General features: G+C 51.6%; 11 protein-coding genes across 11 annotated transcripts; 7 read left to right on the top strand and 4 right to left on the bottom strand.

The window, feature by feature from the left end:
* Positions 1-224: 224 nt before the first annotated feature.
* BU26DRAFT_601720 (uncharacterized protein) lies at positions 225-655 on the top strand (the record flags this gene model as incomplete). The annotated part of the gene is made up of 2 exons (XM_033835282.1): positions 225-413; positions 474-655. Exons 1-2 carry the CDS (start codon positions 287-289, stop codon positions 653-655), a joined length of 309 nt encoding a protein of 102 aa, XP_033688645.1. The 5' UTR covers positions 225-286.
* A 2-nt stretch (positions 656-657) lies between these two features.
* On the bottom strand, positions 658-1,679 carry BU26DRAFT_601719 (uncharacterized protein; the record flags this gene model as incomplete). Its single annotated transcript, XM_033835281.1, has 3 exons — positions 658-1,109; positions 1,164-1,583; positions 1,641-1,679. 3 exons carry the CDS (start codon positions 1,677-1,679, stop codon positions 717-719), a joined length of 852 nt encoding a protein of 283 aa, XP_033688644.1. The 3' UTR covers positions 658-716.
* Positions 1,680-2,222: 543 nt separating this feature from the next.
* Positions 2,223-3,419, top strand: BU26DRAFT_450580 (alpha/beta-hydrolase). The gene is made up of 3 exons (XM_033824748.1): positions 2,223-2,503; positions 2,560-3,224; positions 3,276-3,419. Exons 1-3 carry the CDS (start codon positions 2,253-2,255, stop codon positions 3,305-3,307), a joined length of 948 nt encoding a protein of 315 aa, XP_033688643.1. The 5' UTR covers positions 2,223-2,252; the 3' UTR covers positions 3,308-3,419.
* Positions 3,399-4,173, bottom strand: BU26DRAFT_515957 (uncharacterized protein). The gene is made up of 3 exons (XM_033828213.1): positions 3,906-4,173; positions 3,690-3,822; positions 3,399-3,630 (listed from the first exon to the last, which is right to left on the bottom strand). Exons 1-3 carry the CDS (start codon positions 4,081-4,083, stop codon positions 3,552-3,554), a joined length of 390 nt encoding a protein of 129 aa, XP_033688642.1. The 5' UTR covers positions 4,084-4,173; the 3' UTR covers positions 3,399-3,551.
* A 195-nt stretch (positions 4,174-4,368) lies between these two features.
* On the bottom strand, positions 4,369-6,010 carry BU26DRAFT_477983 (glycoside hydrolase family 18 protein; the record flags this gene model as incomplete). Its single annotated transcript, XM_033825624.1, has 4 exons — positions 4,369-5,456; positions 5,549-5,576; positions 5,624-5,910; positions 5,955-6,010. The coding sequence occupies 4 exons, from the start codon at positions 6,008-6,010 to the stop codon at positions 4,673-4,675; spliced, it is 1,155 nt and encodes a 384-aa protein (XP_033688641.1). The 3' UTR covers positions 4,369-4,672.
* A 589-nt stretch (positions 6,011-6,599) lies between these two features.
* On the top strand, positions 6,600-7,313 carry BU26DRAFT_528739 (uncharacterized protein; the record flags this gene model as incomplete). The annotated part of the gene is made up of 1 exon (XM_033830868.1): positions 6,600-7,313. The coding sequence occupies one exon, from the start codon at positions 6,600-6,602 to the stop codon at positions 7,311-7,313; it is 714 nt and encodes a 237-aa protein (XP_033688640.1).
* Positions 7,314-7,933: 620 nt separating this feature from the next.
* On the top strand, positions 7,934-8,519 carry BU26DRAFT_515955 (uncharacterized protein). The gene is made up of 3 exons (XM_033828212.1): positions 7,934-8,020; positions 8,091-8,397; positions 8,444-8,519. The coding sequence occupies exon 2, from the start codon at positions 8,159-8,161 to the stop codon at positions 8,387-8,389; it is 231 nt and encodes a 76-aa protein (XP_033688639.1). The 5' UTR covers positions 7,934-8,020; positions 8,091-8,158; the 3' UTR covers positions 8,390-8,397; positions 8,444-8,519.
* A 2,660-nt stretch (positions 8,520-11,179) lies between these two features.
* On the top strand, positions 11,180-12,638 carry BU26DRAFT_560919 (uncharacterized protein; the record flags this gene model as incomplete). Its single annotated transcript, XM_033832854.1, has 3 exons — positions 11,180-11,939; positions 11,985-12,473; positions 12,529-12,638. The coding sequence occupies 3 exons, from the start codon at positions 11,180-11,182 to the stop codon at positions 12,636-12,638; spliced, it is 1,359 nt and encodes a 452-aa protein (XP_033688638.1).
* A 528-nt stretch (positions 12,639-13,166) lies between these two features.
* BU26DRAFT_515953 (uncharacterized protein) lies at positions 13,167-15,186 on the bottom strand. Its single transcript, XM_033828211.1, has 3 exons — positions 14,591-15,186; positions 13,690-14,542; positions 13,167-13,637 (listed from the first exon to the last, which is right to left on the bottom strand). Exons 1-3 carry the CDS (start codon positions 14,968-14,970, stop codon positions 13,230-13,232), a joined length of 1,641 nt encoding a protein of 546 aa, XP_033688637.1. The 5' UTR covers positions 14,971-15,186; the 3' UTR covers positions 13,167-13,229.
* Positions 15,187-17,958: 2,772 nt separating this feature from the next.
* Positions 17,959-21,069, top strand: BU26DRAFT_548052 (uncharacterized protein). Its single transcript, XM_033831916.1, has 3 exons — positions 17,959-18,520; positions 18,575-20,246; positions 20,307-21,069. Exons 1-3 carry the CDS (start codon positions 18,097-18,099, stop codon positions 20,971-20,973), a joined length of 2,763 nt encoding a protein of 920 aa, XP_033688636.1. The 5' UTR covers positions 17,959-18,096; the 3' UTR covers positions 20,974-21,069.
* A 985-nt stretch (positions 21,070-22,054) lies between these two features.
* BU26DRAFT_548051 (uncharacterized protein) lies at positions 22,055-22,773 on the top strand. Its single transcript, XM_033831915.1, has 2 exons — positions 22,055-22,274; positions 22,329-22,773. The coding sequence occupies exons 1-2, from the start codon at positions 22,173-22,175 to the stop codon at positions 22,719-22,721; spliced, it is 495 nt and encodes a 164-aa protein (XP_033688635.1). The 5' UTR covers positions 22,055-22,172; the 3' UTR covers positions 22,722-22,773.
* Positions 22,774-23,001: the final 228 nt, after the last annotated feature.

Genomic DNA, 23,001 nt, shown 5'->3' with positions numbered 1-23,001 from the left:
CCCACAACAGTGGTCGGCAGGTAGGCAAAGATAGTTATGCACGGACGAAGGAGTACAAGGCTGGCGGTGGACTTTGGTACAGGGCGTAGACGCGATTCAAGCTGACACGACGCCGATGTAACCTGTAACTCTCCATCAGAAGATATCATGTATAAAAGACTCTAAAGTCACTCACAGTCGCATCATCCAACATCACAACGCTACTCCTGACCAGCAAGACAAAACCTCGCCATCCGAAGATCGAGCACCATCCGAGCAACCAAACCACCGCATCAACATATCCAGCATGAAGTCCATCGCCGGCCTCGTCGCTCTCATCGCAACAAGCACAGGCGTGCAAGCCCAAGGCCCAGGGAATCGCCCAGGGCTCAGCTACCCATCAGCTTGCGGCTACTGGCTCGTTAACAACGCGGGTATTACTCCCTCCACGACAGTCTCCAGGCGAGCGTGCGAATGCTAACTATTATGATCAGGTTTGACACAGAGCGACATCGCTAAGTTAAGATGCGACAGGACCGACACGTGCAACGGCGAGGAATGGAACAGCGTCTACCATATGAGCATTACGGGCCAGTGGTGGGGCGGGTCGCAGTTCTGCAGTTCGGGGTGTTATGTGTGGACCGAGGGGAACGCGCAGAAGGCTGGGTGTCATTAGACGCTGAAAGATAATCAATTGGCGTTGGAGTCTCCGCATTATTTCCAACCTTCAAGATTGCTCAATTTGCTTTGCGCTCCGCCGTCTCAAGGCACTCTTGCACATCCCCAGAAGGCGCGCCAACCTCAGAGCTTGGGGCCTCTAGTAGCCTGAGTGGTGTCTCTTGTGTCTCCGCCTCCATCGCTTCGACTTCGGTGGGCGTCTCTTTCTCGGTCTCGTTCGCTCGGTTCCTGTTCTCTCGGTTCCCGTGAGCAAAAGCATCCTGTCGCATCCCATCGAGCTGTTCGCCCGTCATGCCCTCATTGAAATTGAAAGCATCTTGGACAGCATAGTCACCTTTCACGGTGGACTTCATGTTAGGTATTACACCCAACTTCTCAGCCAGACGGCCCCACCCATTCATTGCCCGATGAGTAACATATGTTCCTGTTGCTTCGGCGGTCCACGTGGGCTGCTTTGCACTGATTAGATACGACATCTATACTCGTTGATCATTAAGAGCACTTACCGAAAGTGGAGAACCCATTATCGCAACAGTATTCTCTTTCGTGCTTCTCGCGACGTTGAGGCTGTCCTGGCCGATGTACAGCTGCAGGATCTCGCGTTTCGCTCGTATCCGCTTGAATAAGCGCTCAAGCTCTTGCGTTGCGGGAATGGAAGCCCAGCGGATACCGAGAAATCCAGTCTTTTGGGCAGACTGAGCCACTTGACGCCCTGTCTGAGCGGCTTCGGTCAAGTCGAGGAGGAGTGCGAGCAGAGCCTCGGGGTAGGCGGCGGGATCGTTGGGTACGTGCTTGGTTATGCTTTCGATGATGTGCAATAGTAGAGCGAGTTCGGTCTCATATTCTGTCCATGCCGCAGCGTCCTTCGACAAGTCTTTATACAGTGCCTGTAAGACTGAGAAGGTGGAGCTCCCGTATGCGACAAGCTGAGACACAACTCGAATCACACCCGATCACTACCGCCGGTACACAAGATAGCCGACTCGTTCTTCAAGCCTCGCTATCTTCCCACTAGACTTCATCTTCAACACGACGCCCGAAGATCGTGGACTGATCGTGAAAGCTTCCTGCTGCACCCGAAGTTGCCTCGGGACCCTGAAGATGCATCGTCAGCGCGAAGAGCCAGGCGCCTGGCTCTTCGCGACGGATAGAGGCGTGGAGCAAGTGTCAACAAGTGTCTATCCACGTTCTCCAATGTTTATGGACCAACGGCTTCCTGAAACCATTCAAAAGAAGAAGAAGCGTATTTACTTTTGGCAATGTTGCTATTGTGGCTACCGTAGCCTTTCAAAAGGCCTCATTCTTTTCGGATCATCCCCGGAGAAGAGGCGTGGTAGCGTCCATTTCCCCTCTCACCAGGGACAATGCCGTACAGAAGAGAAGACTATCGCAATTCTTTGATGCGTCAATGAGTCATTAGATGATAAGAATACATATGTACATTATTTAGATTCGCTAAAAGATAACCAATTGGTGCTGCAGTCTCGGCAGGAGAAGGCAATCTTCCGCCCACGCGGGGATGACGTCCCGTCGGCGTCCCGAGCTCGGAAAGGTTCCGCCTGCTCCGAAAACTTTAAACCTCCAAACACTACACGATGCGCACGCTACAAAGGGGCCTGCAGCCTCTCTACACGCCCTTCCTGCACCCAAAGCATAGCACTCGGATAAGTCTTTCGCCAGCAACAGCAAACCCAGCATGGACGCGTTTCTTCCACGCCAGCGCAAGCAATCGTGCCCTCGACCTTGCCTACAACCTGCACGATAGCAAAGGCCGCTCAAAGGGACCGCCCATTATAATCCTCCACGGCCTCTTTGGCAGCAAAACGAATAATCGAAGCGTTAGCAAGTGCGTTGTTCCAGCCCCAGTCTTTTCAATCTGCCTTCTAACCATCTTCATCGCAGCGCCTTCTCCCGCATCCTCTCTCGCCCCGTCTACGCCATCGACCTCCGCAACCACGGCTGCTCCCCGCACGACAAAACCCACAACTACACCGCCCTTGCCGAAGATGTCGAGCACTTCCTACGCAAACACAATTTGCACGACGCCACGTTGATCGGGCACTCGATGGGCGCGAAGACAATCATGACCATGGCGCTGCGAGACCCCGAGTGCTGCGACAACATCGTGGCCGTCGATAATGCACCCGTAGACGCCGCGCTCGCAAGCGACTTCCCAAGGTTCATAGAGGGGATGCGCAAAGTCGAGGAAGCCAAACCCATGAGCCAGAAGCAAGCGGACCAGATACTCGAACCATACGCGCGGGAGCTCGCCGTGCGCCAATTCCTGCTCACCAACCTGATCCGACCCGAACCCTCCGAGCCGCTCAGGTTTCGCATCCCCGTGCGGATATTGGGCGATTCGCTGGATAACATGGCGGATTTCCCGTTTACGGATCCGGACCAGGCGCGGTTTAGCAAGAGGAGTTTGTTTATTCGGGGTACGAGGAGCCACTATGTCGCTGATGAGACGTTGCCGATCATTGGGAGGTTTTTTCCGCGGTTTGAGCTGGTGGATGTCGAGGCGGGGCATTGGGTTATTAGTGAGAATCCGGATGCGTTTGTTAAGAGTAAGTGTAGTATTCCCTCTTTGTTTCAACGACGACGCTAACGGTTCTCAGCGGTTGTGCAGTTCCTTCAAGATAAGGACTAAGATAATATTCTAGATTATGTACTGTTATCCCCGTTTCGACAGCATCAAGTATATACATTCGAACAGAAATGCGCCCCCTTGTGGTCAAGGAGTCGGATTTGCCAAAGGCAATACCGGGCCAAGTCATCATTAAGAACCCCCTCTCCAGCGCCATCAATCACTCCCACCAATGCCTCGAAAACCCTCTACAAGTATGCGCATGTACGCCCCCTACAACACTATCAGCCAAGGACCCTCTCTTCTACTAACAGCTGCCCCCCTTACAAGTATACGCCCAATTAAACTTATCAATCACGCAGCTGTACGCGCCGCCGCACACATGTCTGCCCTCACAATCAGTAACATGTCAAAAGCACGGGATAAAGAAAAGGGCCTGCGGAACCCTGGTATGTACTGCGCCACCACATTGTTATCGGCCACGCACTGCCACAGCGTGTTCCAGATATCCCCGCTGTTTCCGTCGCAACGGCCCATGTCCTGGCATAAGAAGTCTCGGAGTAGCGCTTGATCGACGCCTGGGGCGTGTCAGCAATGCTGGACTGGGGGACGGTAGGTATAGCTGAGGAGTTGGAGAAGGAACGAGGAGGACGTAGCCTACCGTTGTTTATGAGAGACCAGCCGCAGATCATTTGGCCGAGGATGCAGCCGGGGAAAATGGCGCTTCGGGGTGCGACGTCGGCGGCGGCAGCATCAGAAGGGGAATTGGGAGTTGGTGTGGAGAGGGTGAGGGTGGAGAGAGCCAGGAGGAGGGTGGAGAGGGTGGTGAGGAATTGCATTTTGGGCGGTGAGTTGGGGGGTGCTCGAGAGGAGATGGTGGACGTCTCTAGATCCGGGTGCCACTTCGGGAAGTCGATCTTATGATAGGCTTCAAAATCGTTGAACAGGAGAATGCGCTGACGGGTTTCTAGCGGTCAGATTGAATCGCGGGAATGGTAGTTGTTTACAGGTTTTATGTGCCCCTTTGAACAGCATCGTGAAGACATCTGCAAGCTTGGAGCGTCTGAAGATGCATCTGCGATACTACACTGTCGTATCCTCAGCTCTCCTCTCGCCGACGTCATGCAACGTTGAGGCTGAAGGACCCTTGTTGGTGTGGGGCATGGCAACCACCGCGACGTTAGGTCAAGTTAGTTCGGCTTGGACCAAGGGGAACCTTTACGCAAAACCCTGCACGCCGAAATAGTTACCTGAATACCACGCCTATCTTGGTTTGACGTGTACTTGTTGCAGGGACTGCCAAGGTAAGGCCTCCAGCATGAGGCTGAACTGCAAAGGTTCTAGAAGGCGGTGTGTGCAGTCGGCGAGGACCGGAGTTGCCGCTTACATGCTCATGTGGAGATATTTCCCTGTTGCAACTCTTCTTGGTTACAGTTCGCTTCTTTCTTTGTATTCCCCTCCTCCACTTCTCCTCACCCTTAGCTCTTGCATCCCTTCATTCGCGGCCTTCAAATGCTGAAATTTCGGTGCATCCTCGCCTAGTCCCCATGCGAACACGCCCCCAAGCTCCCTTTTCTCCACAATCGCCGGAAATTTCTTGCGAATAGATGAAGGAGTGTCCCACGACCAGAATATGTTCTCTTCCGTGTCAAAGAAGTAGTGACCACCGCCTACGGGATCGTACACTCCTTCGGTTATGGCGCGATTGAGGGAGGATGACAGCTTCGGGGGTACCTCGTCGTGCCATGAGAATGCGCCTGCTTTTCCCAGATCAGCACCGGTAGTTGGGTCTTCCATGAGTTCTGTTCTGCAGCCGATGGGATTATTCGAGCAGTTTGCGCCTGGATCAGTCTTGAACCACTTGACGTAGAACGCTAGACCCAGGCTCGCTTTCTCGGGCGGTACGCCTTGCTCCAAGTAGGCGTCAATGGCTTCGAGGGAGAGTTGCAGACCTGTGTGATGCTTTGTGACATTGTCGCGCCGGTTCATGAGGTCGTATGTCATGATGTTCAGGAAGTCGACGGATTTCATGACCTCTGGAAGAGTGGAGCGGGTGAAGGCGAGCATATCGCGAGGAAGACCAGGGACTGCTGCTGAAATCATTTTCGACGGACCGATAGCGGCGCGGATTTCGGAGAGGAGTTTAGGATACGCGTCGATCTCCCATGCTTTCTCGGCGTTTGGAGTCGACTTGTAGTCCTCGCCGTTTCCGCTGCGCGTATAGAGTCAGTAGCGCGAAGTGTGTGGTAGGGTACGTTGTTAGGGATGCAATGTGGTGTGCAGATGCGGCTGGTTCGTCCTCACCCTGGATACTCCCAATCGATATCCACCCCTGCGATGATCAGCTTCTCCTCATCCGCATGGCTGCAGACAACGCACCGTCAGCGCTCGTCTCATCAACCATAACTTTGACGTTCCTCGCGAAAAGCTTCCGACTCTCCTCCGATCTCGCGGCTTCCGAGAACCCATTCGTATCTCCCCACCCACCAATCGCCACCATAACCGCGGTCCCACTAGCAAACTTCGGCCGGACTTCATCCACAGTCGTGAAAAGCGGCCAGACAGATGGAGGAGCAGCGCTGTTGAAAATTGCAGAGCGCATGAACGCGAGTGCGACGTGTGTGACTTGCGAGACTAAGAAAGTATCCGGGACAACGTTGTGTTGGCTGGAACTGTGAGCGAAGAAGGGAGGGATGCATGATAAGAGTACCCTGTAAGATATATGATGTACTTTGGCTTCGACGCGGCTGTCAATGGGGCCAGCATAGTGAGGAGCAGGCAGAGGAGGACATAATAACGGGGGGATGGCGTCATGATGGTCACCCAAGCCTGGCATGCGGTAGGACAAGTCTGGGATTGTGGCAGCAATCCAGGGTTTGCGGATGGTTGGATGGAGATATAGTGCTCAGTCTTTTTGCCTGCAGGTGGAGAGGATATGTAGTCGAGACAAAGTTCCTTACACATACTCGACTACTCGAGTGCTAACTAAGAGCTGACTAAAGCGCGGAGGCACGCGGTTTTAAGCGCCCTCGAGGCGCCATTCTCCGTCCTTCCATTATTTGTTCATCACCTTCATCCTCTTAGCGCACAATTGTCAAAAGCATTGCCTGGTCTGCTCAGGTAGGCTCTTAGGCAGTTATACTTCCAAATCAGCACTATAACTGCAGTCCCAACGATAGCCACACTGCGACAATCGCCTGCCGACTTCGTTCAAAGGTCCGCCAATACGCCCAGAGACAGTTTCAAGTCTCTTAAGAATCTCGAGATGGGGCTTCCAGGAGTGCCAGCAGGCCGGCAGTCGAATTATGTCTATGTCGATGGCTCCCCAATATTCCGCCCTATTATTGGCGTGGGCATGACCGGGCTAATTCTTTTGATCGACGACGTCCGAGTTCTCAAGGTTCCGAAGCTGTACAATTTGGATGGCTACGAGGGCCAAAAGCTTGACTACGCACGCCTTGGTAACGAGGACAACTGTGAAATTTTCAAGAACGAGAAAGCCATATACGAACGACTAGAGCATCACAAGGGGATCATACAGTGCTTTAAAGCAAGTGACGAAGCGCTAGAGCTCGCCTACGCCAGAGAAGGCAACCTCGAAACGTACATTGAGACTCAGAGAGAACCACAAATTTCCACAAAAGTCGACTGGATCTTATCTCTGATCGATACGCTGTCATACATCCACTCAAGGGGGGTTTTAGTTGACGAAATCGCTTTACGGAACATTCTCGTGCTCAACAAGGACCTCAAGTTGGCGGACTTCGGTCAGTCCGTTCTACTGCCCATGATGGCCGATATGACGACAGACGACGGCGCCGGTTTGACTGTCAAGGTCGAAATACTCCACCTTGGATGGGTCTTCTACGCCATTACAGCCTGGCAGAACAGTCGGTATTATTATTTTGAGAGCGAGACCCCTTCCTGGCCTATGCCTAAAGAGCTTCCCACGGCCGATGATCTTTTCTGTGGAATCATCATCAAAAAGTGCTGGGCTGGAGAGTATGAAAGTGTGGAGGCATTGCAGAAAGAAGCGGTTGCATTGTTCGTCAATCTCTCTCTAGCATAAGGAGTGAAGCGCTGCTAGCACATTGTTGAGTTGTGGCCCGCGCTCACACCTGTATACTGTTAACCCTAACCCTAAGCTCCTGAATCCCATCTCCATCAAGCATCACAACAAACATGGCTTCATAGCTTCCTGTCAGTGCAAGCCGCAATGCGTCGAAAACTAGCAACGCGCCAGCAGACGCGACGTGCAAGGCGAAGTCAAAAGCGACATGCGAAGTGAGCTGCAGAGCGAGGGTAGACTTACTGCGCGTATTGCAGTTGCTTCCTGGTTTTTGATGGAGAGTGGCTTGACCCAATGCGACCAATCAGAGGCGGTAGGAGCCGTTGCCTAAGGAAGAGATGTCCCAAATATTCTTGATGAAGCCAAAAAACAGGCGGCAAGATCGAGATTCGCATCGCCTACGCCGCAGCTATTTTTGGATCTGAGGCATCGCGGCTACAGAATGTTTCAGTTTATACACCTTTTGATTGGTGTTGCTTTATGCACCTGGCATGCGGATGGTTTCAACATACAAGCCAATGAGATTTGGAATGGAATGAAGTACCCATGAAAAAAATTGACGGAGAGATAGGTATATGAAGCCCGTTTCCGATGCCATTCCTAGCCCCAGCAGCTCCAAATCTCCCTTCCAGCATTCAACTTCTAAACGTTCCCACCCAATTACAGCCTTGAGCCGCGTGTAATTGGAGCCTAGCGTCGCGTCTGCCGTAAGAGAATCCCTTACCTCAACAATCTCTATTGCTGTTGCACACCGACTGACCGACAGCTCTCACTTAGACTTCAGAACGGTGTGCTTCCTCGAGAGTCCAGCGCCAGTTCGATTTCCTCTTTGCGGACATACCGAAATGGACCCAGAAGAAGAAACGCCGCGAATGTGTCCCACTGCAGCTGTGCGAGGTTCATGGTGCGATCCGCCATACGCACCGACTTCGAAAGGTTCCAGCACAAAAAGGAATATCAAATGCAGGGCTTGTAGGGGGAAAAGGCCTGATCCCAAGAAGCCAGATGAAGGAGACACAGGTGCTGGCGGTTCCGGCTCAGTGCAGACTGGCACTAGCATTACTGTGGGAGCGTAAGCTCATAAGTTCGACCCCGACGCAGTAGAATGTAAATGATACTGATGAGAGCAGCAATTAGTACGGGAACTTTGGCACGATGTAGCGGCGTTATCAGGTAAAAGCCGAGCCGGGCTCGAGTAGGACATTATGGATCTGGATCTAAACGCACTCTCTATTTAAAACTTGTCTACACTCTTTACCCTCGACAACTTAAGAGAACGAGGATGGGCTGAAAGCTACGGAGAAGGCAACGAATCTCACCGCACTTTACAACCACTCAATCGTTGGGCGAGGATCTAGAGTGTACAGATCAAAGCCCCCTCTCATGCCAGATCGAGTGTGAAGTCGCTCCATAACAAACCAAGAAGAATGGGCAGGAGAGTTCGCCCAAGGCGCCGTCGAATGCCTTGCAACGAGTCAAAGACCACTTTCTACGCCCGCTTCCCCTGCTTAAAAACCCGTTTCCGTTAGTAAGCGAGAAACACAGTTAACGTAGCTGTGAGGCAAGTGGTGAGGCAGGTGGACGATGTACTGAGGAGTAGTAATATGATGTATTAGATGGTGCCAGTATGTAGTCAAATCCTTACGGAGTAAGGATAGGAGGAGACTGAGCTATATACCGGGCCGCCACGTGACCGTAGGCGGGCCGAGCAGCCTCCGAGAGGTGCCCGGCTGGATGGGCGTCACAGTAGCTTAGCTAGCACTTACTTTAGAATTAACGTAAATAATTTAATTAATTTGTAAGTAGTTACTAGAAAATATTACTTATGAAAAACTATAACGTACTTTACGGGCGAACCCCTTACACGGGCGAACCCCCTAAAAATGCCAAGCCCCCACTAAAAAGCCGCCATCTTATTCAGATTCCTCTAACTCTAAGCTGCTTAAGATAAATCTGGATAAGCTATCCAACTTATCTGTATTGTCTTTAACTACCTAGCACGTTCGCGCGTTGTGCCCTGGCTTACCGCAGCGTCTACAGCGTCGCTAAGCTGGCTGGCCGTCGCGTGCCACCACCTCTTCGCGCCGCTTCTTGCCCTTATTCTAATCCGTAGCCTCCCTTTAAGCGACTAGCTACAAGCTAGCTTTAATCGTAAGGGTATCCCCTTTCTAAATCTACTTTCTTTTGCGCGAATTACGCTTCTTTTTCTATGCGTTAGCCGCTTAAAGCTAGGCGACTTTAGACTCTACAAGCACTAGCTAATACGCTATTAGCTTATTACCTTTCTTAAGCTAATTAAGCGACTTAACAATATAAGTTAGCAACAAATTAAGGTGCTGTATAATCTTTAATTAAATTAGAGTTAATTAGAACCTTGCTTTAATAAGATTACTAGGTGTTTTATACTTCTAGGTAGTAGTATTATTAGTAGAGAGTATTAGCGTGTGTAATTAAACTTTAAGCTTTAATACTACTAAATCTAGGTTAAATAGAACTAAGCTAGCGCCTCTAAATTCTACTCTAATATTATTATCTATAATTAACGCGTAAAAAGCTGCGTAAAACGTAGGTAGAAACTTAGTTTTTATAATATAGTTAATATAGCTACATATTAGAATCTTAACTTAGTAGCTATATACTACCTTTAATAGTAAGAAGTAGCTAACGTTAAGTAGCTATAGAAGGTATAATAAATATACTAGTATATAGAGAGCTATAATTTTATTTTTCTTATAGTACTACTAGAATTTAATAGAGCTATAGCTTTTATAGCTATCTAAAATTAGTAGATAATATATACCTATAACGCGACTCTTAGTATACACGTTAAAGTGCTTTAACTACATAATACTAACTTTATTTATTATCTAGCTACTTTTAGAGACAGCTATAACCTAGTTGCGTAGTAGCTAGCTACCTTTATACTACGCTAAGAGGTAGTTCTTACCTACAATAATAAGAAATAGTAGAACCTATATATTGCCTACTACCCTCGCTATTATAATTACTAAAATCTACTTGCAATTACCTAGTTAAAGGCTCTTTAGTCGCGATCGTCTCTTAGAGCTAGTAACTACTACCTAAGGTAATATTATTTCTATTATAAAGCTAGATTTGTTAAAATTGTACGTGTCTTTATTAGTAATGCCGTACTTCGCCTTTGTATTACCTACTAGGTCGAACTATGCCTAAATAATCGCAGGATCTTCTTGCTTCGCTCTCTAATAGTCGTACTTGCGATTAAGCTGTGTTTTAAGCTTAGGACGGCGCGTAACAAAGGTGTTTGGCTAGTTTATACTTACTACCTTCTTACCCTACTTAGTAAGCAGCTTGTTAGCTATACCTCAAACAGTAGCAAGCTTGGGGGCAAATCCTCGCGTGTCTAGGTTAAGTATATACTTAACTATCGCCTGCTCTTTATTCTTTGTGAGCCTTGTTAAATTGGGTGTCTTTTCGCGTTGTGGAGCGACTCCGTCGCGTCGACTGCGGACTTTCTCCCACCCTACGTTATAGAGAGCTGCAGCGCGCCGCAAGCTTAGCTCTGGGTCCTGTTGAATAGCCTAGAGCGCAAGCTGTATCCGGGATTCGTCTGAAGTCGATTGGGCGTTTGTGGAGGGCTTCATGATAGAGATGGTTGGCATTTGGTGAGGGCTTGGCATTTTTGGGGGGTTCGCCCGTGTGAGGGGTTCGCCCGTGAAGTACGTTAATAAGAGAAATAAGTTTATTTTACTTAAGATTAGAATTGGAATAAGAGTTAAAGCAGCCTAGAAGAGATTAAGTATGCCAAGCCTCGCCTAAACCTGCCTCGGTAGAGCTGAATCTCTCGTCAGTCGTGTAAGCGATCCGCATCCCTCATCCCATAACCAATGGCCCTCCGCACGCGGTGTCTCTCTCGAATCGCGAGGACACCGATCCACCGCACGCAATGGCACAGGTTACCGCTGCGCTGCTACTCCTCCGCCGCGCAAACCGACCCGGACTGGTTCCAGCAGCTCCGCGAAGAGATGTTGAACCGCGAATCCCCCCCCCTCCGCGATAACATCAATGAAGGCTCCGAAATCAAGCTGGTGAACACGCTCTCCTCATTCCTTCCCGAAGACTGGAAGCCACTCCTCAAATCAAAGAAACCCGCAGATTCGCTCGGCCATCACCTTATCTACTTCAATCCCGTCCTACCCGCTGACAAGCTGCTGCCTGATGGCACCGATCCGTTACAGAGCCCGGGAGGCGCCTTTGTACGCCGTATGTGGGCCGGTGGCTCGGTTCGGGTGAACAAGACCGAATACTTTCGCAAGAATGAGGGCTGGATGGTGGGAACGACGGGTGTTTGCGTGGAGCGCATCAAAGAGGTACGGCTGCGAGGCCAGGGCGATGCCGAGAAGATATTCGTCACTATCGAGCGGCGCTTTGCAAAGATGTCGCATTTAATCGATGCTATGAGGGTGGCGGGGTTCGACAGGGCTGCCGGTCCGCAGAAGTACTTTCAAAAGCAGGTCCGAGAAGTGGAAGGTTGGGGCAGTGCGCTGCTCATTGAGGAACGCAATCTGGTGTTTATGAAGCAGCGGAGCATAGCTGAGCTAGAAGCTATCAAAGCTGGCGAACTGGCGCCCATCAAGTACTTGGATCGTGGGTATCATGCCATTACTGGCGACCATTGCTAACCGAGACCAGCACCTGGCCAGCCCGACTTCTCGCACCCCCTGACACCTACGCCTTCACTCCTTTTCCGCTTTTCATCTCTGACTTTCAATGCCCACGCCATCCACCTCGATCGGGAGTACTGTCGCACGGTAGAAGGACATCGCAACCTGCTCGTCCACGGCCCTTTGACCCTGATGCTTATGCTCAAACTCATCGCTGCCCATCTTCGCTCGCTCCCTGGGCCTCCGACGTTCACCCAGTCCATCGAATACCGGAACCTTGCGCCGCTATGCTGTGATGAGGAATTGCGGTTATGTTTGAAAGAGAAGATGGGCCTGCGCACCGAGGACGGCGGGATATACGATGTGTGGATTGAAGGTCCAAGCGGCGGCATGGCAGTCAAGGCGGTGGTGCGCACTTCGGTGGTCCCGGAGCAAGAACCGTTAAAGCCTCCGGATCTGCCTCAGAGTGGAACAGACAAAGCCGAAGGCAAGGATGTAGACTTAAAAAGGCGTCATGGTGCGGTGCCGCATATACGCCGCATAAGCACAATTGGCTCTGACGAGATGCGTAGGGCTGATTCGGAAAATCCCCGTCGATCCGAGCCGCGATCGAGAACCTCCCCGAGCTCGCGTGGTGGAATTTCGGCCCGTGGAGGCAGACGACTCCAACCCCGTCGCATAGAGCTCACTCCCTTCTCGCTGCCTGTTGCGCCGACGGATTCTAAAGGCGCTCTTCAAAGTACAGAGAGCGCACCATCGGGCCTAGTCCAATCCCTACCCCTTTCATTAAACGACGCACCTATCCCCTTAGCTGGCATCTCAGCACCCTCCACTTCGTCCACCCCTCCACCCAAAAGAGGCCTACGCTCTCTCAGGCAAATATCCCGGCGTCTTTACCGGCGAGCTCGCGCACTGGATCTCTCCGTCCCCATCATCCGCCGCGTCCAAGCCGTCCCCCGTCCCCTTCGCGCGAAGGTGTCCCTCCGCACCCAGCGCCTCCTCCAGCTTCTCACACGCCAAAACCCTGAAGCCCTGCGCCTCGAGCCCATCCCCTTGGTGCGTAAATTTGGGGCTAGGCCACACAATGATCCTAAAGCGCGGAGTAGATACGAAGAGCGAGGGATTAGAAGGATAGTAGAGCAGAGAGTAAGAGTTAGGCGTGTAGCAACACGGCTAAAGAATTTAAAAAGAAGAAGAAGAAGACGATATATAGTATAGAAAAGTAATAACATTGAGTACCTATGAAACTACTTTCTTGCCGTAGACCTTCGATTTATTCCTCTTCCAAGGCCAATTCCTCCTCAAGCGACAGAAGACCATACCACTCCTGTTTACCTCGGAACTCGTACTTTTTAGCGCCATTGGTACTCTCGCCCTTGCTTCGTCTCAACTGCATCTTTGCTTGCATCAAGTACGGCTGTCCTCTGTCTTCAAGCCCAGTGCGGGAAAAGTGGAGGGTGAGCCACCCTAGAGGTCGCTCCTGGGCCTGCGAGATCGCCTCCATAATGGCAATGGCGGCATTCTTGGAGCCCTTCTTCTTGAGCGGCGGCGGCGGGATCGAGCCCATGGCGTTTTGCGTTAGTTCGGCGCTGAAGTCCGAGGCCCCGAAGGGCAGATGTAAGAACAGATCAAGCTGCTTGAGGTTTATGGTGGACAGAATGGCTAGGTATTTGTCATCGATCTGGGTTTATTGTTATTGGCCGCGTGTTATCCCAACTGGATGGTGCACTTACGTTCTCTTTACAGGGCACGTCCCAGCCCAGGCGCTGAAGCGCAGGGAACTCTTCGGCGATCGTCTCCAAGCGACTGAAATCAATGTATTGAGGTGCGTAATAGCCGCTCGTCGTCGGTCTGAGAATGATCTCTTTCAACGTGTTCTTATGCTTCATTATGGCGGGCCACAGCGCGTCGATCCCGAGCTGCGCGCGAGCAATGTCGAGACTCTCTACTGCCGTGAGGTGTTTAATAAAGACCTTCGCAGGTCGCACTTGGCCTTCCGTCACTCCGAATCGCAGGGCTCTCAGATTTGGCAACAATCCAGTGAAGGCGGAAAAGAAAACGTAGGGATTGTCGCCGCCGAAATCGAGCTTGCGCAGGTGAGACCAGTCCATGGCATCGCGGAGCATCAGGCAATGCTCCGCATCCCACAGGTAGCTTGAGCCGCCCCAATAAAGCTGGATATCGATGCTAAGCTCTTCTAGAGGAGGGAGACGAGACTCAGGGGTGATGTCCAAGCGGGTCAGTTTCTTGGGCTCATTGTCATCCAAGATCTTGGTACCCCGGTATTCGGTTCCGTCCTGCTGACTTTGGATGCGTAGGACTCGGACGTTGCCGCCGGCGACAAGAGCCTGGGTGAGTTTGGGCCATTCGGAGCGTGAAGGCTGCTCTGCGTGGTAGCCTTGATTGTAGATAGTGTAGATGAGCGAGACCAAGAGCGGAGAGGAGAGGAGACGAGTGTCCATCTGGCGATGCGCTCGATCACTGACGCTCTGGCGGTCGAGAACGCGGACTGAGAGTTCGAGGTCCGGCCAAGTTGCGTGGAGTTTGTCGAGAACGGAAACTGGAATGTGGGCTGAGGTTTCCCAGCTACTAAAGTTACTCGATGCATATGAGAGGTTGCGGTGGGATACTTACCTTAACTTGCGGAGAGTACCACTTTCCGAGATCTTATCGAAGATCAACATCAAATCCTCAGAAGGTAATTCGGCCTTGACTGTTATAGTGCGAACATGCTTTGCGATTCGACCGTCTTTGTCGTCACGGAATTGCTCAATTAGTGCGTTGTAAGCCCGCTGCGTCCAACTGTCGCTTGCTCCCTTCGCCAGAACGAGGTCTCGGTAGATGAACGGCAATGCAGCCTCCCGCAAAGCCCGCGATGACTGCGCTAGTGCGAGCACTGCTGACTGCGAAGTTTTCATCAGCTCGGAAATAATGAGGTAGTGGATGTCGTCCGCAACGCCATCAAGACCGCTCTGGGTGTTTGACGTTTCGTCGTTCTGGTTTGGCGTCGCCATCGCAAGGGCTAGGCATAGAAGATGATGGAAAATATTTCGAAAGGGTGCAGAGCTTTAAACACTGCTCGATGATCAGGCTCCCGCGAGGCTGTTGACCCCAAAGGCTGCGCCACCGGTGAGCAGGATTTGGGGGACGCCACAACATCTTGTAGGATTGTCTGAAGCGACAGAAATTACACAATATCTTGTCGCCTGAGGCCTGAAAATGAGGAAGTGGTATTGCGGTTGAGTCCCGTATTGAAGGCTGCAAGGCTGCTTGGGAGAAGGGTTCCCCTTGCACCGCCACACTCACCAGCTGCTGCCTTCGGACCCGCGCAGCTCAGCCTCGTAAATACGGCAAGACGACAGACTTTACGAAGTAGCGCGCTCGTTTGCTGGTACTGTATATGTAATTGCTCGCATGTTCTTTATGACGAGGTCGAGCGAATTGATGACTTCTGTTCTGTGAGCGCGCTTGTTGTCCTATTGAAAGCTTCTTGCTACGCAAGTCGCATCATGCCATAACGGAAAGTGCGGAGAACAATGCTAACGAGCTTCTAGTTCGATCTCTGCATTGATGCGTATACAAGATTTTACGCTTCAGCGAAGGTAGAGTTACCGCAGGACTTTCAACTGATTCCTTTCTCGGACGACTAACATTAGCAGGAGCATGTTCGGGCCGTCGTTGAGTAGATACCATTCCATCAAGCCGTACACACTAAGTGGTGGGAGCGACGCATAACGTGATTGCCAGCTAATCCCATACAGTACTCACTCATCGACGAGACATGCAGCGGTGCCAGTGGGTAGAGATTCCCGAGCAGGAGCTATGATATCGAAGACGATTATTTCAACTATCTCAAGTGTACCCGAGTATTATGATGATACAATGCATACGGTCATTCCTATCTGTAGAATGTAGTAAATGTCACATGCCTCGAATGTCCCCCCCTTCCACTAAGCACATTCTTCTCCGTCACTTTCATCGCCTCATACTTCGCCTGCGCAGTGGTCGCCGAATCGAACCAATGCCCCTCAACATTCTGCCGTTTAAGCTCCATCTTCAAGTCCGTCAACTTTGGGCAGTGCTCAATCAGACCCACAAACCGCTCCTTGGTCTATCGTGTCGAGTTCCAGCCCACGCAAGTAGCATGCAACCGCATCAAAGAATGGCCTAGCTTCTCTACCGCGACCGACAATGTAATCATGAAGTCACTGTAGTCGAAAACTTTTAAATCCAGCTCTTTCAAGGCTATGATCGAATCCAAAAACCTTGAGGTGATAGACGTGTCGCGGCATTCCCAAGCCATACCAATGAGCCTTTCAAACAGGTACCTCGGGGCTCCTTTCTCGACATCTAATCTTCTCAATGCGCTCCAATCCATACATTCTACCCACATCTGACACTGTTCAAGCGACAGAACATACTGATTGTGATTCAGCTTCAGTTTCTCCAATGGCGGGAAGCGATCGCCTCTTGCCAATGAAAGCTCAAAGGTCCTGCTGTGACGCCCTCCAAGTTCCGTAATGCGTAGCCTGGATCATCATCGGTGTTGTAGCCAGCTGGTACGCTTTGCTGTGCACTTTCGGTTGCGAGGCGCAGGACCTTTACGCTACCTCCATGGATCAAGCAGTTTTGAGGTTTTGGAGCTCGCTATATGCGGGAGCCAAACCTTGAAGTATGTAATAGACCGTTATCTCCAGGGTATGTAGCCGCGGATAAGACAACAATGGTCGAGGTAACAGAACTGGAAATCTTCGATCGCAATTGATCACATGCAACTGCGCCGAGGGACATGACTCGTAGAGATCTTGCAGAGCAGTGAGTGGAATCGGAAGGTGTGAGTGCCAGCTAAGCGACTGCAATTTAGTCGATTTAGAGATCGCTCTCTCAACAGCTAGGGCGATCATGGCGTTGTAGTATTCGTAATCCGTGAATGGACCTATCTGCAAATGTCGGACATTATTCGCAAGTGTATCTTCGGGACTTTTCATCAGCCGGTTAAGGATATGTAGGTCGCCTCTTGTGGCTATGATCGTTTGGTAGTTGATGGTCAGAGTGCGAAAAAGCAGTCTCTCGGACTCGCGCCGACACCCTTCCGCTACGAGATGGAGACTCCTGAAGGCTTTGATATCATCGTGATGGACCTGCGAGATGCCAGTTAGCGCGTGGCCCCTGATGGGATGCATGTCACATACATGTTCGAATATTGTGTGAACGATGACAAGCGGCAGGCCTAAAAGGCTCGTTCCTTCATTTGTTAGGCGTAAAGGGCTATCATAGACGCTCGTGTTGCTAAAGAAAGAATTTTGCTGCTCTGGATTACAATTCTTCATCCAAGAATATCCCTCATGACCTACGCTCTGCCTTGGGCAATCCCACTTCACGTGGCATCGTGGCGCCGCCAAGACAGCTGAGCCAGGCAGGGTTAGCAGCCTCTTTACTTGGCAACCGCACCCCATGCTTCCAAGCCGGCATCTACGTTCCGAACGATGAACCACAACGCTTTGTTGGCGCCCAACCCGCAGTTGAAGCCACTCTGGACCCTGACTGAGCCACCACCGCGAACACACGGCAGCGCATACTCCGTACTGCCTAGAGTTTTCATTTCCAGCTCTGCAAGGTCCCTGACCATCCACACATGCGAAAAATGGAACCGAGCCATACTCAAGCACCCCCTCCCCTTGGCTTCAAGCCTTCGGCAAAGCTTTGTGTGCTGGGGCTGGCGTGGCCAGCGTCTTGGATCGTATTAGAGCTAAGATCAATCAGCCCCTGAGCCTCATGTGCACGGTTTAGGACCTCAGGGACGTTGGAAGCTCCTCGGCATGTACAGCCAGTCGATTAGCTCTGGTCGGCTCCGCCGTTGGGTAAGCGGCGAGCAAAACCAAGCCTTAGACACGGTCGATTCAGCTCAAGCCCCGCACATTTCTATGATGTGCGGCGAGCCTTCGCTGACCAAGAAGATACAATTTTAGGATTAGGTATAGACTCAGAATACATGGGTAGAACACGAAGACGTTTAAAATGCGTTGATGTCTGCGCGTTAGTTGAGAGGGTACCAGGACTCCAGGGCCACATACAAGGCTCACCTTTCCTTCTTCCTCTCCTTGCTCTTTCGTTTAATTTTCTAGTATCAGCATAACATAATGCGTTCTTTACTGAACCTCGTTTTCCTTAGCTCTATCGTTTTCTGCCTCCCTAATGGCCAACCTACTCCTTGCGAATCCACACCATCGACGGCGACCTCAATTCCTGAAACTGTGGTCCCCGACTCTGTTGTGAGCTCAAAATCAAAGTATGACCATCATTACGGCAACACTACCTTGGTTCCGGATCTGCCCACAACTTCTTCCTCTTTTCCGTCTACCACGCCAGATACATCTGAGGCACCATGCCCTTGCGCGACCGAGACCGATGAGGACCCGTCTCCTACCCCTAATGCATGGGAGACTCCGAAGAAGTTGGCATTGAAGCGCGATTGGAGGCTAGATGCGGGTGCATACACCAACCTGAAGGCGGAGAAGTACTGCAAGATGATGTACACGGATGGCTCTGTCCAAATGGGCAATAGTACGTAGCGACGCCCATCCACACGCTCCGCACCCCACTCACATCTGTATCTAGAACCGGCGCTCAAGACTCCTCTCGTCTGGCTCACTATGCCCAACATGACCCTGCCGACCGTCCAACTCCAGAACAGCAACAGGCTGCAGTCCGTCAGCTGCGAGGCAGGCAATAGCGGCCCACAAAAGATCCGCATGCAGTTCAACGACAAGGGCGCTTTTGAGTATGCATGGAACAACTGGCATAATGAAGTCCGACCGGACGGCGACTATCTCCTCGTCACTGAGCAGCCGGGATGCTGGGATGGTCCGGACGCAATCCAAGAGCGACGATTCCTACGCGCAACAACGGAGGAGAAAGATGAAGAGGCCATGTCCATCACGTGCAGTGTTGAGTCTGTTCCGCTCAGTGATGCAGTTGATGAGGACACGCTCAACGATCTCGAGTTCGGAGACTTCGACCCTGCCAACGACCCCTCCGGCCTTGTCGTCGACAACAATGCTCCTGGTGCTACTCGTCCGGAGAACGGAACGAATACGCAGATTCCGCTGCGTGATCCCAGTGGCGACTCTAGCTTCGACAAGACATTGGACTATCAGATCGGCACTTTGGACATGGACACCATGAACGCAAATTTCAGGCAGCACAACTTCACACTGGACGACTTCTTTGGAGACAGCGATCTCCCTGATGCGGCGACACAGAATCTGCAGAGGAGGAGGATCGGCGATCGGTTGAAGAAGCTGGCGAAGAAGGTGGTCGCGGCCGTCAAGACGGTTGCTACAAAGGTCGTGGAGGTTGTTAAGAAGGTTGGAGAGGCTATTGTCGAGATTGCAAAGGATATCGGCGAGGCATTGAATGACTTCTTCACCTTTGACCGCAGTTTCACCAAGGGCGTTGGCTTCGACACGACGAACAATGCCGGCTTTGTCGAGACACCGTTCGATGGCCTCCGCGGCATCAAGCTCCTTGAGTTCGACAGTGACTCCGGCGCGGAGATTCAGATCTTTTGTGTTGAATGCGGTGCGCAGGGCGACTTCGAAATTCGCGGCGCTCTCAGGTTCAGCATCGGAAAGGGTCTCGAAAAGGCGGAGGTCGGCATCACAGGCAACATGGAGGCGGCCCTTCAATTCGGGTTTGTCGGATCTCTGTCACTCGAGGGGACTGTCAACCAGAGGTCGGAGACCAAGGAATTCGAGAAGCGCATCGTCACCATCCCTCTCAGCCCCTTCAGCATTCCCGGCATCCTCATTATTGGCCCATCAGCTTCATTGGCAACGGGCTTCGACTTGACCTTCGAGGCATCAGGTAAGCTGCTTGCGGGCGCTATCGCCACTTGGGGCAACGTCGAAGCAGTCCTGGATCTGAAGGACAACGACAACAACAAGGCCGTGGGATTCGTCCCAGTCATCACCCCGGTATTCGAAGCCGACGGAAGTCTCTCGGTCAGCGCGGGAGTATTTCTCTCCTTCAAACTTGCTGTCGGCGTAGATGTCCTCAACGGCAAATTTGAAGCCTCAGCTGGTCTCGTGAACAAGCCTCGCCTGGCCATCACCGCATCCACAGAAGCAGAATTCGGCCTCAACGGCACGCGGTTCACGGGAGACTGCAAGGGCGTCGAGTTGGAGCTTGGGTTCACGCACGAAGTCTCGGTCGACTTTGTCCTTGGTGAGCTGGAAAAGAGTTTCGTCCTCACGACATTCCAAGGACCGTCGTTTGACCAGTGCATCGCGTAAGTTCCGACTAAGCTTTCCACCCCCCATACCTCTGATCCAGCTCTAACTCACCCCAGAATCGGCCCTCAGCGACGTGGCCTGCCAACCTGGAACAAACGCGCACCGAGCTTCCCCTCTCCTCCCTCTTCCCTAGGCAACACTACCTTCGACGGGGGCATCTACACCTCGATGGGCAATCCCGACGGCAGCGTGCACATCCGCTACTCGCCCAACGGCAACGTCTACGCCGTCCCCGAAGCCAAGGTCCCGACTAATGTCAAGGAGCAGGAGTGGTCCGGCTGGTTCGCGTCCGACGAGTCCGGAACCATCACTCTCGGCGACTCGCTTGGCAGGATGTTCCACGGCTACCAGGACACCATCCAGCAATCCGGCGTCAGCCGCCTGCGACTCCACAAGCCCAATGAGCTGCCGCGCACTGCCTGGCCCGTCGTCTTCACCGCACTCCTTGACGACAGCGACAACTCGACAGCGCTCGCTGCCCAGGACCCAACGCTTCTTCTGGCGGACCCCGCGGAGGGTGTGTACGTCCCGGTTCTCTGCGTCTATGAGCGCGAGGGTGTGTATCCGAAGATGTTCATGGCGAATGACACAGAGGCGGGTGTGGCGACGCTCATGAGCAACGAGCCGGCCATTATTACGAGTGTGACGGGTGAGAAGGTCAAGCAGTGCGGAACGATGGCTTTGACGAATTGGCGCACGGGACAGGAGGTGCCTGCAGAGTAGTTGTTAATTGTTAGAGTAATGGGTGGAAGGTGTGCAGGTGGCTGAGTGGTTGAGTGGTATACTTCTATCGTTTAATTCGTAGTATCTATTATATCTAGAATTTTTGGAGTTCCTGGTAGAATCTTTCGGAGCTGGACGGGAATGTGCACAGCTGTGTTCATACAAGGGCCCGCTGCCAAACATGAAAGCTTTCCGACAGAAACATAGAGCGGCTAATCAGAGAGCTACGCTCAAGAGCGCCCTGTGAACCCACAAGCACCTCTGCGCGAAGGCTACTCAACTTTGCATAGCTGTCGTATACATATCTAAGCAGACCTAGAGTGTGCCACATGAGCGTTGAGGTGGAAACACGGGACGAAGAAGCATGATGAGCCGATGGACAAGGGTTTGCAGTCTTAAAAGATTTAAACTTTGCGCTAAATCGCCTTCTAGAGAGATCTAAATAAGCGGCCGTAAAACGAGAGACATGTTTCGCCGCGCGTCCTGTACTAGAAGGGCCAATCGCTGCCCGTCTGAGACCCTCTGGTGTGAAATGGATTCTTGAGGAGAAGGGCGATAGATCGCCGATCTATCATGTCGCCTAGGCTTTGATACGAAGGCTATTTGTAGAGAGCCTTCTTTCATGGCACAACAGAACGCCTTCATCATAGCACCATCACTGAGCTCTTTTCACCTTTCAATCTCATCGAAGAGTTTGATCCGAGCCTGCGAGTCCCACCAGGATGCTTGGAAACAGTGATCAGCAATCTCCCATATGTGGCATAAAGTTTCGCCACGAAGGCCGGTACCTACAATCAGAACAAACAACAATCCTGCGGAACGATCCCGGACGTCCCACAATAATAATTACAGTGTAATTTAACTTATGTCGCATTAGATTTACCGAGCATATGGTTGTCAGGCCAGTGACTGCGAGTTGTCTTATCTCTCCTGACCACATATCTTTGCCTGATGCGGCGATGTTGTTATCGTATGGAGCCACGACATCAACAGCGACTGACCAATCGCGGTCGATTAAACGTCTCGGTACGTACGTCGTGTGCGAAAGGACTCCCTTCCCCTCCCCTCGCGCCTTTTGCAATGATTGCTCTCGAATGTGACTCAAAAAGACTCACTCTTTAACCAACCTGCCTTCCCATTCTTGGTGATAAATACCAAGATTGGATTTTGTATCTACAGTCACCTAGACTCAGCACACAATGCCTGCCATCCAAAAAATCATTCCCTCTCGGGGCAAAGAATTCTGGGACGCGCTTGATCTTGATAACAGCAAACAAGTGCTAGAAGCCGTCAAAGAAGAGGTAAGACTTCATGTCAGACCCGCGATAGAGAAGCTAATTTCTGCTCAAAATCAGTTCAAGAGACCAGAGCCGGCGCACGAGCTTCACTACCTTAATACCATGTCGAGAGGCCTCCCAATTGGTGACAACAAGCCGTGTTACCGCGATTGCTTGATATTTCTCCTCCGCGGTGAATTTATCATCAAAGGACAGGGACGAGTGGTAGAGACTGGCTGCGCGTATCGCGTCAAGGACGAGGCATGGCTTTGGCTATGTGGGACGACGACCATAGTTGTTATGGAAGAAGGGGAACAGAGAGGCGCGTGCCTGAAATCGACACAAGAATCACGGGAACTAGTCCTGGCTGAGAGGGATGGATCCAGAAAGGCGAGGAAGAGAGCTAAGAAATTGCTAGCCGATCAGTTACGGGCAGTACGATCTTCTGCACAGCTTCACCAACCGTGGTAGTGGTCTCGCTAGGTATTGCCTCGGACCGCTTGTCTTTTCATAATGAATTTGTATAATGCTCTTGTCCATATCATCTATGCCAGAACTGAGATATTTCATGCCTTTGACCTCGACTTCGACTTCACCCAAGCAACACTAGCACCTGCGGATGAAGTAATCGCGCCGCCCGCAACCTGAACACACGAAGTTGCGAGAGAAAGGGTAGTCCAATTCAACAAACGCAATTTAAGATCTCTCACTGCGATAACATCAATACGCGTATCTTATCCTTTCCCAAATC

The sequence above is a fragment of the Trematosphaeria pertusa genome, assembly GCF_010094035.1.
Source record: "Trematosphaeria pertusa strain CBS 122368 unplaced genomic scaffold BU26scaffold_3, whole genome shotgun sequence".
Taxonomy (NCBI): domain Eukaryota; kingdom Fungi; phylum Ascomycota; class Dothideomycetes; order Pleosporales; family Trematosphaeriaceae; genus Trematosphaeria; species Trematosphaeria pertusa.
The sequence above is the reverse complement of the archived record's forward strand: the minus strand, read 5'-3'. Positions and strand labels throughout refer to the sequence as shown.

Bases quoted from the DNA above. Each gene is read 5' to 3' on its own strand.
- BU26DRAFT_450580 (XM_033824748.1), top strand. From the start codon at position 2,253: ATGCGCACGCTACAAAGGGGCCTGCAGCCTCTCTACACGCCCTTCCTG. The intron at 2,504-2,559 runs GTGCGTTGTTCC...TCTTCATCGCAG, and splicing joins AATAATCGAAGCGTTAGCAA to CGCCTTCTCCCGCATCCTCT. The intron at 3,225-3,275 runs GTAAGTGTAGTA...AACGGTTCTCAG, and splicing joins TCCGGATGCGTTTGTTAAGA to CGGTTGTGCAGTTCCTTCAA.
- BU26DRAFT_515957 (XM_033828213.1), bottom strand. From the start codon at position 4,083: ATGCAATTCCTCACCACCCTCTCCACCCTCCTCCTGGCTCTCTCCACC. The intron at 3,823-3,905 runs GTAGGCTACGTC...GACACGCCCCAG, and splicing joins CTGGTCTCTCATAAACAACG to GCGTCGATCAAGCGCTACTC. The intron at 3,631-3,689 runs GTTCCGCAGGCC...TTGTGAGGGCAG, and splicing joins GTGGCGCAGTACATACCAGG to ACATGTGTGCGGCGGCGCGT.
- BU26DRAFT_515955 (XM_033828212.1), top strand. From the start codon at position 8,159: ATGGACCCAGAAGAAGAAACGCCGCGAATGTGTCCCACTGCAGCTGTG.
- BU26DRAFT_515953 (XM_033828211.1), bottom strand. From the start codon at position 14,970: ATGGCGACGCCAAACCAGAACGACGAAACGTCAAACACCCAGAGCGGT. The intron at 14,543-14,590 runs GTAAGTATCCCA...TAACTTTAGTAG, and splicing joins GGTACTCTCCGCAAGTTAAG to CTGGGAAACCTCAGCCCACA. The intron at 13,638-13,689 runs GTAAGTGCACCA...CAATAAACCCAG, and splicing joins ACGTGCCCTGTAAAGAGAAC to ATCGATGACAAATACCTAGC.
- BU26DRAFT_548052 (XM_033831916.1), top strand. From the start codon at position 18,097: ATGCGTTCTTTACTGAACCTCGTTTTCCTTAGCTCTATCGTTTTCTGC. The intron at 18,521-18,574 runs GTACGTAGCGAC...ATCTGTATCTAG, and splicing joins CTCTGTCCAAATGGGCAATA to AACCGGCGCTCAAGACTCCT. The intron at 20,247-20,306 runs GTAAGTTCCGAC...AACTCACCCCAG, and splicing joins TCGTTTGACCAGTGCATCGC to AATCGGCCCTCAGCGACGTG.
- BU26DRAFT_548051 (XM_033831915.1), top strand. From the start codon at position 22,173: ATGCCTGCCATCCAAAAAATCATTCCCTCTCGGGGCAAAGAATTCTGG. The intron at 22,275-22,328 runs GTAAGACTTCAT...GCTCAAAATCAG, and splicing joins TAGAAGCCGTCAAAGAAGAG to TTCAAGAGACCAGAGCCGGC.